Source organism: Oncorhynchus masou, chromosome 1 (assembly GCF_036934945.1).
Source record: "Oncorhynchus masou masou isolate Uvic2021 chromosome 1, UVic_Omas_1.1, whole genome shotgun sequence".
In the NCBI taxonomy this organism is placed as follows: Eukaryota; Metazoa; Chordata; class Actinopteri; order Salmoniformes; family Salmonidae; genus Oncorhynchus; species Oncorhynchus masou.
In genome coordinates this window covers 41,861,949-41,873,810 of record NC_088212.1, presented here as the reverse complement: position 1 = coordinate 41,873,810, position 11,862 = coordinate 41,861,949, and the positions used below count along the sequence as shown (strand labels likewise).

At 41.4% G+C, this 11,862-nt stretch overlaps 1 protein-coding gene across 1 annotated transcript; it reads left to right on the top strand.

Annotated features, from left to right (window-relative positions):
- The first annotated feature begins 6,976 nt into the window (after positions 1-6,976).
- On the top strand, positions 6,977-10,169 carry lsm1 (LSM1, U6 small nuclear RNA associated). Its single transcript, XM_064972177.1, has 4 exons — positions 6,977-7,178; positions 7,416-7,484; positions 7,729-7,844; positions 8,180-10,169. Exons 1-4 carry the CDS (start codon positions 7,133-7,135, stop codon positions 8,348-8,350), a joined length of 402 nt encoding a protein of 133 aa, XP_064828249.1. The 5' UTR covers positions 6,977-7,132; the 3' UTR covers positions 8,351-10,169.
- Positions 10,170-11,862: the final 1,693 nt, after the last annotated feature.

The window sequence follows — 11,862 nt, the reverse complement described above, 5'->3', positions numbered from 1 at the left end:
AACAATTCCATAAAACCACAATGAGGACACAGCAAGTTATCATTAATCATTGGGTACATCTTACGAAAAACAGAGTAATCTTAAATAGGTACATAATTCACAACATAACATACATAGACATTTCATCATTAAGTCCTTTAGGAAATAATGTCTGGAGGGTGAAAATCCAAAAAACATTCTCTTTTGCTCAGAGTATTATTAATATCACCTCCCCTGTCTGATATCTTAACTTTCTCTATGCCACAAAATCTAAAGGTAGAAATGTCATGCTTTAGGTCATAAGCTTATTAAATATCAGTGATACTACCAAGAGGAGTGTGCGGTTTCCTTTTTCCTTCACCTTAAAGTTGGTTGCCAACTGCTATATAAAATCCACAGAAGAAGAATAACATTGCCTACAAGTGTGATCTGGGATTTCTGTTGGAGAAGCAGTTTTCGCGTATCTTCATACTGTACAGTCTTTGGTTAATACAGCAAGTAGCTTTTCATGATCAGTAAACATAAACACTACATAAAGAGAGACCCAATGCAGCAACACATGACAATACAGCATAGTAGAAACACAACATGACAACAACACTACATGGTAGCAGCACAAAACATGGTACAAACATTATTGGGCACAGACAACAGCACAAAGGGCAAGAAGGTAGAGACAACAATACATCACGCAAAGCAGGCACAACTGTCAGTAAGAGTGTCCATGATTGAGTCTTTGAATGAAGAGATTAAGATAAAACTGTCCAGTTTGAGTGTTTGTTGCAGCTCGTTCCAGTCGCTAGCTGCAGCGAACTGAAAAGAGGAGTGACCCAGGGATATGTGTGCTTTGGGGACCTTTAACAGAATGTGACTGGCAGAACGGGTGGTGTATGTGGAGGATGATGGCTACATTACACAACACGTTGGAAATCAGGAATTCAACAATGAGTGGTTTGGAAGGAATCAGTGGCTAACTGCAAGCATTACAAAGCAATTGTTAGCCTGCTATTCAGTGGAGCGGCTGTGTGGTCCCAAATCTAAAGTTAAGGGTCTCTTTTCCTTGTTTAAAATTATAAACATTCAACATTGGCCATGCTGTCAATGAAGCATGATTTGTGTCGCGCTCAAAACAACTTAACTGCAAAATCTGACTTTAGTTTGTTCAAGACAACTGAGAACTCTGGAAAAACGAGCTACAACTGGGAAAATACGTTTTGAACTTTCGTCCAACTCGGAATTGGAACTCGGGTCTCTTTCTAGAGCTACGACCTGAAGGTCACTGACGTCATCACTGATTCAACCTTTTCTCCCGAGTTCCCAGTTGACAGCACCAAGTCCAGAGAATGACAGACTTTGATGACAAAATTTGCCCACGAAGGACCGCCGCGCCACTTTCCTGTTCAAGTAAGCACAGCACAAAAGGTGAGTCCAAAAATGTCTTGTATGCTGCTGCATAAATGTTGGGTAGTAAGCTGTTAGTAGCCCATGTGCATCACCCTAATAATTTGGTCTATTTTCACCTCTTAATTTTGCTGACTGTTCTGACTTGGTGGTGCACATGTAGCCTATAACCTGAGAAATGTTTTCATAGAATATTGTAAGAGTTTTCATTGTCTGCATATATGCCCCCTTTATTTATCCTATGGTGTTGACTTGGTGTACAAGAAGAACGCTGTGAGAACGGCCCATGTTCTGAATTCTGTCGCTGTACATTTCAAAAGTGCTGAACAAATAGTTATGTTGACTACGTCCGTCCTAGCTCGCTCATTAATGGCTTTATCGAAATTACTGATTGACGCTTATACACTTGTCATCCACTTATTGCATAGTTTGTACATCTCAATTGTCAGTCGAAACCACATTTGTTTAAGCAAGTCAGCCATATCAGCTATGTTTTTTTAAAGGCAGTAAATGAGGCTGAATGCGCTGTTTTGCTGATAGCCAGGTGTAGCACTGGTATAGTGCAATTATTGTATTGTTTAATGTTCTGTTGTGTAGTGACTTTGCTGGCATGCATCCCACATGTTTTTTTGTGGCCCCACCAAGATTTACATGCTAAAATCGCCACTGTATACCCCTATTTATTTATTTTTTAAAACCCCACCCCATTCCAAGTCTGCACTTTCAGCTGATTGTTTAATCCAAATCTGTTGTGGTGGCATACAGAGCCAAAATGTTAATAACTTGGCCAATGTCCAAATATTTATGGACCTGACTGTATGTGCGTGTGTGTATATACACACACACATACAGTACCAGTCAAAAAAAATAAATATATATATATATATACAGTGCCTTGCGAAAGTATTCGGCCCCCTTGAACTTTGTGACCTTTTGCCACATTCCAGGCTTCAAACATAAAGATATAAAACTTTTTTTTTGTGAAGAATCAACAACAAGTGGGACACAATCATGACGTGGAATGACATTTATTGGATATTTCAAACTTTTTTTAACAAATCAAAAACTGAAAAATTGGGCGTGCAAAATTATTCAGCCCCCATAAGTTAATACTTTGTAGCGCCACCTTTTGCTGCGATTACAGCTGTAAGTCGCTTGGGGTATGTCTCTATCAGTTTTGCACATCGAGAGACTGAAATTTTTTCCCATTCCTCCTTGCAAAACAGCTCGAGCTCAGTGAGGTTGGATGGAGAGCATTTGTGAACAGCAGTTTTCAGTTCTTTCCACAGATTCTCGATTGGATTCAGGTCTGGACTTTGACTTGGCCATTCTAACACCTGGATATGTTTGTTTTTGAACCATTCCATTGTAGATTTTGCTTTATGTTTTGGATCATTGTCTTGTTGGAAGACAAATCTCCGTCCCAGTCTCAGGTCTTTTGCAGACTCCATCAGGTTTTCTTCCAGAATGGTCCTGTATTTGGCTCCATCCATCTTCCCATCAATTTTAACCATCTTCCCTGTCCCTGCTGAAGAAAAGCAGGCCCAAACCATGATGCTGCCACCACCATGTTTGACAGTGGAGATGGTGTGTTCAGGGTGATGAGCTGTGTTGCTTTTACGCCAAACATAACGTTTTGCATTGTTGCCAAAAAGTTCAATTTTGGTTTCATCTGACCAGAGCACCTTCTTCCACATGTTTGTTGTGTCTCCCAGGTGGCTTGTGGCAAACTTTAAACAACACTTTTTATGGATATCTTTAAGAAATGGCTTTCTTCTTGCCACTCTTCCAGAAAGGCCAGATTTGTTTAATATACGACTGATTGTTGTCCTATGGACAGAGTCTCCCACCTCAGCTGTAGATCTCTGCAGTTCATCCAGAGTGATCATGGGCCTCTTGGCTGCATCTCTGATCAGTCTTCTCCTTGTATGAGCTGAAAGTTTAGAGGGACGGCCAGGTCTTGGTAGATTTGCAGTGGTCTGATACACCTTCCATTTCAATATTATCGCTTGCACAGTGCTCCTTGGGATGTTTAAAGCTTGGGAAATCTTTTTGTATCCAAATCCGGCTTTAAACTTCTTCACAACAGTATCTCGGACCTGCCTGGTGTGTTCCTTGTTCTTCATGATGCTCTCTGCGCTTTTAACGGACCTCTGAGACTATCACAGTGCAGGTGCATTTATACGGAGACTTGATTACACACAGGTGGATTGTATTTATCATCATTAGTCATTTAGGTCAACATTGGATCATTCAGAGATCCTCACTGAACTTCTGGAGAGAGTTTGCTGCACTGAAAGTAAAGGGGCTGAATAATTTTGCACGCCCAATTTTTCAGTTTTTGATTTGTTAAAAAAGTTTGAAATATCCAATAAATGTCGTTCCACTTCATGATTGTGTCCCACTTGTTGTTGATTCTTCACAAAAAAATAGTTTTATATATTTATGTTTGAAGCCTGAAATGTGGCAAAAGGTCGCAAAGTTCAAGGGGGCCGAATACTTTCGCAAGGCACTGTATATATATATGTAGTACCAGTCAAAAGTTTGGGCACACCTACTCATTCAATGGTTTTTCTTTATTTGTACATTGTAGAATAATAGTGAAGACATCAAAACTATGAAATAACACATATGGAATCATGTAGAAACCAAAAAAAGTGTTTAACAAATCAAAATATATTTTGTTATATTTGAGATTCTTCAAAGTAGCCACCCTTTGCCTTGATGACAGCCTTGCACACTCTTGGTATTCTCTCATCCAGCTTCATGAGGTAGTCATCTGGAATGCATTTTAATTAATAGGTGTGCCTTGTTCAAAGTTCATTTGTGGAATTTCTTTCCTTAATGCGTTTGAGCCAATGCCAAGAACAGCTCAAGTAAGCAAAGAGAAAAGGTAGTCCATTATTGCTTTAAGACATGAAGGTCAGTCAATCTGGAAAGTTTCAAAAACGTTTAAAGTTTCTTCAAGTGCAGTCTCAAAAACCATCAAGCGCTATGAAGAATCTGGCTCTCATGAGGACCACCACAGGAAAGGAAGACCCAGAGTTACCTCTGTTGCAGAGGAGATGTTCTTCAGAGCTACCAGCTTCAAAAATTGCAGCCCAAATAAATGCTTCACGGAGTTCAAGCAGCAGACACATCTCAACATCAACTGTTCAGAGGAGACTGTGTGAATCAGGCCTTCATGGTTGAATTACTGCAAAGAAACCACTACTGAAGGACACCAATAAAAAGAAGAGACTTGCTTGGGCCAAGAAATATGAGCAGTGGACATTAGACCGGTGGAAATCTTTGATTTTTATTTCCAACCGCCGTGTCTTTGTAGCACAGCGGTGGTTCCCATCGTGAAGCATGGAAGAGGTGCGGGGGTGCTTTGCTTGGACACTGTCTGTGACTTATTTAGAATTCAAGGCACAGTTAACCAGCATGGCTACCACAGCATTATGCAGCGATACGCCATCCCATCTGGTTTGCGCTTAGTGGGACTATCATTTGTTTTTCAACAGGACAATGACCCAACACACCTCCAGGCTGTGTAAGGGCTATTTGACCAAGGAGAGTGATGGAGTGCTGCATCAGATGACCTGGCCTCCACAATCACCCAACCTCAATGCAATTGAGATGGTTTGGGATGAGTTGCACCACAGAGTGAGGGAAAAGCAGCCAACAAGTGCTCAGCATATCTGGGAACTCCTTCAAGACAGATGGAAAAGCATTCCAGGTGAAGCTGGTTGAGAGTGCCAAGATTGTGCAAAGCTGTCATCAAGGCAAAGGGTGGCTACTTTGAAGAATGTAAAATATATGAACATTTTTTCCCCATATGTGTTATTTCATAGTTTTGATGTCTTCACTATTATTCTACAATGTAAAAATAGTACAAATAAAGAAAAACCCTTGAATGAGTAGGTGTGTCCAAACTTTTTACTGGTACTGTATGTGTGTGATGGAATGTATAGACATTATGGGTAGTATGTGGACAGAATACATAGTAGATCTGAAGAACACATGTATAGAATTGTACATGTACAGCAATAGTTGAATAGAATGTACTTGACTAGAATACAGCATATACTGTACATATTAAATGAGTAACGCTGTACGTAAAACTGATTAACGTGACCAGTGTTCCAGATCTATGTACATAGGGTCGCATCCTCTAAGGTTCAGGGATGAGTAATCAGGTGGTAGCCGGCTAGTGACAGTGACAGTTTTTTCCCACCGACACCACACATTGCTTTGTCCCATGTATTCCTGCACACTTCTCACATCTTGGAATCTCCCTCCTACACTCTACTGCATCATGACCATGAGCTTAGCATCAGAAACACTGTTGTGGGTTTGGCACAAAAGCTCTCACTGAATAATTGACACATCCTATCATTACTTTATCAGGTAAAGACTCTGATTCAAAAGGACAGACGATGTCTTTTCAGTTTCACCACGCTCGCCACCGGGTCTGCATTTCACCAAGCGGAGGGCGTCATAGACACAGGAAATTTGTCTTACAAATTAAAGGGCTACTTATTTAAAGGTATTACATTATTAGAAACATGCAATGTCCTAAATCTACATCCTTAGTTCCAAACTACCCCTGGAAGCAACATCTGCACAATAACTGTTAGTCGGGAGCGTCATGAAATTGGTTTCAATAGCCGAGCAGCCGCACATAAGCATAAGATCACCATGTACAATGCCAAGCGTCGGCTGGAGTGGTGTAAAGCTCGCCGTCATTGGACTCAGGAGCATTGGAAACTCGTTCTCTCGAGTGATGAATCACGCTTCACCATCTGGCGGTCCGACGGATGAATCTGGGTTTGGCAGATGCCAGGAGAATGCTACCTGCCCCAATGCATAATGCCAACTGTAAAGTTTGATGGAGGAGGAATAATGGTCTGGGGCTGTTTTACATGGTTCGGGTTAGGCCCCTTAGTTCCTGTGAAGGAAAGTCTTAATGCTACAGCATACAATGACATTCTAGATGATTCTGTGCTTCCAACTTTGTGGCAACAGTTTGGGGAAGGCCCTTTCCTGTTTCAGCATGACAATGCCCCTGTGCACAAAGCAAGGTCCGTACAGAAATGGTTTGTCGAGATTGGTGTGGATGAATTTGATTGGCCTGCCCAGAGCCCTGACCTCAACCGCATCGAACTCCTTTGGGATGAATTGGAACACTGACTGCGAGCCAGGCCTAATCGCCCAACATCAGTGTCTGACCTCACTAATGCTCTTGTGGCTGAATGGAAGCAAGTCTCCGCAGCAATGTTCCAACATCTAGTGGAAAGCCTTCCCAAAAGAGTGGAGACTATTATAGCAGTAAAGGGGGGACCAACTCCATATTAATGCCCATGATTTTGGAATTAGATGTTCGATGAGCAGATGTCCACATACTTTTTGTCATGTAGTGTATCTATATTAGATCATCAGAATAAATAGAATAAAAAAATTCCAATGTTCCTTGCCATTGGTGCTTAAAGGGTTTAATATTTGACAGGAAGTCTTTCCCCGAGCGTGCATTACTTCAAGTGTGCTTCCTGTAGAGAGAATACAGGTTGTTGGAACCTTTCTACTACTAAGTTGGGGACTTTTGTTATGAAAATATCGGAAATTCCGTGACCCGGAAGTGCTTTTTTAGTGTTGCTGAAGAGATGCTTATTAAGACTCTGATCTTATTTTGAACGATTCATGGCTTAGTACATTTTATACACAGCGATTAGCTACATTTTAACCGTAGAGATAGCTACACACGATCACAATGAACTACATGCCAGGGACCGCGAGTCTCATTGATGACATAGACAGTAAGTAGGGATAGCGAATGTTAGGCTGAGTGACGGCAGCAGTGTGAGCAAGTTCGCACTGTTTCCAACCTTCTGAAAACAGTGATGATGATCATGATTATTAGATACAGTTACAGTTATATTGTAAACCCCTTCTTGTAACTATTTATTCTCCAAACTCAGTGTTGAGGACAACGATTGGATACTTTGTATCCGCTTGCTGTCGCTCTTCTATATACAGTCATTTTTCTCTTGCAGAAAAGCATCTTGTACTTCTTCGCGATGGAAGAACGCTAATTGGGTTTCTTAGAAGCATCGACCAGTTTGGTATGGCAAATAAACCACCTAACAAATCCTATAGTAGTTTAAACACACTAGTTCACTTGGCATACTAAGTTAGCTCTAGTTTAGATCCCCTATGGATATCTTCCATACATTGAGATGGAATTGAGTTTACTAAAATACCTACTACATAAGCCTTGAAATAGTGTGACCTATTCACAAGTAGCCACATTCAGGCAATCAAAGGTAAAATTATATAAACTGCACCATCTCTTAACCTCTCTTTCAGCCAACCTAGTTTTCCATCAAACAGTCGAGCGCATCCATGTGGGCAAGAAGTTTGGGGACATCCCCAGAGGAATCTTCATTGTGAGAGGAGAGAATGTTGTTTTGCTTGGTGAAATAGTAAGTATTCATCCATGCCACCCTCTTGTTCTTTATCAATGATTATTTCGCCTTCCTCGTACAGTATGCCTACACATAGAAATGTGTTTGTGTTAAAGTACCCTGTTGATTAGGCCAGTTAATTGAGTCTATAGCAGTTTTCCAATATGCTCACATGATTCATTTTGCCTGAAACTTTAGTTGTCACCTCAGTTGCGTGGTTCACACACTGATCACACAGTTGATGATAATCAGTTGCTGGGGTTTACATGTGTGTGCCACTGCGATTGTTCTCCAGCAGGACATGTGTGACATGTAGGTTTACAGTATGTTTAATATGGTGTTTCCCTCTTTAGGACATGGATAAGCCGTGTGACACAGTCTTGCAGCAGGTTTCTATAGAGGAGATCCTAGAGGAGCAGCGATTGCAACAGCAAGCTAAGCAGGAGACAGAGAAAGCCAAGGTGACCGCACTGAAGGACAGAGGCCTATCCATCCCCAAGGCAGATAATCTTGATGAATACTGAAGGCACTTCTGTTCTATTTTCCTCTGTTATACTAGACTTCCCAGTTCTATGTTGAATGCGGGATTATTTTGGCGATGGGGAGAAGAATGTGTGGTTTATAGATGAAGCAGCATCACACTAAATACTGTACGGATTTCATTTTGATAATGGCTCATTGGTGTAAAAGCAAGCAATGATTTAAGTGATGCATTTTTGTTAGATTTGATGGCTGGCGTGATACAGGAATTGAGGGTAGACCACACAAACCAAATTGTCTGGAGGACTACATTTCATGCGATAAATCAATTAAATATGATTTTCATACCACAAAACGTATAACTTGTCAATAGCACATAAGGATGGGTTCTGTTTGTGTAAACAGACTTAAACTGTAATGGTAAGATTTGTTTTCCAAGTGTTTATTTTAATACGGAGGTCCACTTTGTAGAATTTGTAACTGGACTCCTTACTTGCGTATGACAATGGAACACTGTTCTACTTCATCAAGCAATACAGTTTGGGTTCATTCCTCCAGGCAACCGTTTTAACACAGATTCTCTGGGCGATGTTTACTGTGGCACAGGTTGCAACGGAGCTACGACACTTCCTCACCAGTTGCGTTTCAATTAGCTCAGGAAGTGTTATGGTTCAGGTGCAAGCTGTGCCACAGTAAACCTCTTCAGCTGAGTCTGTGGTAAAACCGTGTACATACAGTAAGGGTAGTTTTTGTACTTGGAGTTGATATGAAAGGATACTGTTTAAGGTTCCCACAATCAAGGTTCAATTGACATTGTGTGGGACGTTAGTGTGGGTCAAACAAAAACACCCTAATTGGTTGACAATGGACCCACCCACAATGCAGGCCGTGGCTACAGGGTGCAGTTGGTGTCTAAAGGGTATGGGAATACTGAGACTTGAACATGGATGCAATCATATGACATACATCATTGTCCATTTTTGTCTGTCAAAAATACAACTCATCTCCACTTTTTTCAGATGTGTTCAGTCTCGTTGCATACTTGAAAAGATGGACAATTTGAATTTTTGGTCAGGAACTCTGTGTCATTTATCCGGTAACAGAAGACTCCTATTTGAAAAAAAAATTGTGTCCATATGGAATTTTCATACACAAAATTGTAATGTGGCCATGGCCTAATGCAACACACATTGAAAGTTGGTGATCAACGATGGCCACCGACTGCAGAAATCTGATCTGCTCGAACACGCCCAGTAGTTGAGTTCCTTTCAACTTTCAAGCATGTGGCACATTGAATTTGGATCATATTTGGATCCCTTGTCTTCTTTCTGTGTTATTAGGCCTACTGATGTTTTAGTTTTTTTTAAACCATACTGCTCAATAGTTTCTCCTGTTATGAATAGAAGGGGAAAAGGGAGTGGAGGTAATACAAACACTCCCCCTAGTGTCCCAGGTGATGGTGCCAAATTCCCCAAATAACTAATAACTACACTGAACAAAAATATAAACACATGTAAAGTGTATTAAAGTGTATTTCTTTGAATTGTTCACAAATGTGTTTACATCCCTGTTTGTGAGCATTTCTCATTTGCCAAGATGGCAAAGTGTTGGTCCCATGTTTCATGAGCTGAAATAAAAGATCCAAGAAATTGTTCATATGCACAAAAAGCGTATTACTCTGAATTGTTGTGCACAAATTGGTTTATATCACTGTTTGTGGGCATTTCTCCTTTGCCAAGATAATCCATCCACCTGACAGGTGTGTCATATTAAGAAGCTGATTAAACAGCATGCTCATTACACAGATGCACCTTGTTCTGTAAACAATAAAAGGCCATTCTAAAATGTGCAGTTTTGTCACAACATATTGCCACAGATGTCTCAAGTTTTGAGGGAGTGTGCAATTGGCATATCGACTACAGGAATTTACACCAGAGCTGTTGCCAAATAATTGAATGTCCATTTCACTACCATAAGCCACCAACAACGTTGTTTTTGAGAATTTGGCAGTACGTCCAACCAGCGTCACAACCGCAGACCACGTGTAACCATGCCAGCCCAAGACCTTCACATCCAGCTTTTTCATCTGCAGGATCGTCTGAGACCAGCCACCAGGTCAGCTGATGAAACTGTAGGTTTGCACAACCCAAGAATTTATGCACAAACTGTCAGAAACCGTCTCAGGGAAGCTCATCTGCGTGCTTGTCGTCCTCACAAGGGTCTTGACCTGACTGCAGTTTGGCTTCGTAACTAACTTCAGTGGGCAAATTCTCACCTTGGATGGCCACTGGCACGCTGGAGAAGTGTGCTCTTCATGGATGAATCCGGTTTTCACTGTACTGGGCAGATGGCAGACATCATGTATAGTGTCGTGTGGGAGAGCGATTTGTGATGTGACGTTGTGAACAGACTGCCCCATGGTGGGGTTATGGTATGGGCTGGCACAAGCTACGGACAACGAACACAATTGCATTTTCTCGATGGCAATTTGAATGCACAGCGATACTGTGACGAGATCCTGAGGCCCATTGTAGTGTCTTTCATCCGCCGCCATCACCTCATGTTTCAGCATGATAATGCATGGACCTTTGTCTCAAGGATCTTTACACAATTCCCGGAAGCTGAAAATGTTCCAGTTCTTCAGTCGTCTGCATACTCACCAGAAATCAAATCAAATTTTATTTGTCACATGCGCCGAATACAAGAGTTGTAGACTTTACCGTGAAATGCTTACTTAAATGCCCTTAACCAAAAATGCAGTTTAAGAAATGGAGTTAAGAAAATATTTACTAAATAAAATAACACAAGAAATGTACTTAACAAAAACGAGGCTATACAGAGAGGGTACCGGTACCGAGTCAATGTGCATGGGTATAGGTTAATTGAGGTAATTTGTAAAGTGACCATAGATAGTAAACAGCGAGTAGCAGCATTGTAAAAACAAAGATGTGTGTGGGGTGGGGGGGTCAATGTAAATAGTACGGGTGACCATTTGATTAATTGTTCAGCAGTCTTATGGCTTGGGGGTAGAAGCTGTTAAGGAGCCTTTTGTCCTATACTTGGTGCTCCGGTACCGCTTGTAGTGCTGTAGCAAAGAGAACAGTCTATGACTTGGGTGATTGGAGTCTTTGAGTTTTTTTAGGTCTTCCTCTGACACCACCTAGTATATGTCCTGAATGTCAGGAAGCTTGGTCCCAGTGATGTACTGGGGGCACTATCCTCTGTAGCGCCTTACATACCAGATGGTGATGCAACCGGTCAGGATGCTCTCGATAGTGCAGCAGTAGAACCTTTTGAGGATCCATGCCAAATATTTTCATTCTCCTGGGGGGGAAAAGGTGTTGTCGTGCCCTCTTCACTACTGTCTTGGTGTGTTTGGGCCATGTTAGTATGTTGGTGATGTGGACTCCAAGGAACTTGAAATTCTCAATCCGCTCCACTTCAGCCCCATTGATGTAAATGGGGGCCTGTTCGGCCCTCATTTTCCTATAGTCCACGATCAGCTCCTTTGTCTTGCTCACTTTGAGGGAGAGGTTTTTGTCCTGGCACCACACTG

What these genes read in the sequence shown, in the direction of transcription:
- lsm1 (XM_064972177.1), top strand. Translation starts at nt 7,133, where the DNA reads ATGAACTACATGCCAGGGACCGCGAGTCTCATTGATGACATAGACA. An exon ending in TAGAAGCATCGACCAGTTTG is followed by an intron (nt 7,485 to 7,728) that starts GTATGGCAAATA and finishes CCTCTCTTTCAG; the next exon opens with CCAACCTAGTTTTCCATCAA. An exon ending in TTGTTTTGCTTGGTGAAATA is followed by an intron (nt 7,845 to 8,179) that starts GTAAGTATTCAT and finishes TTCCCTCTTTAG; the next exon opens with GACATGGATAAGCCGTGTGA.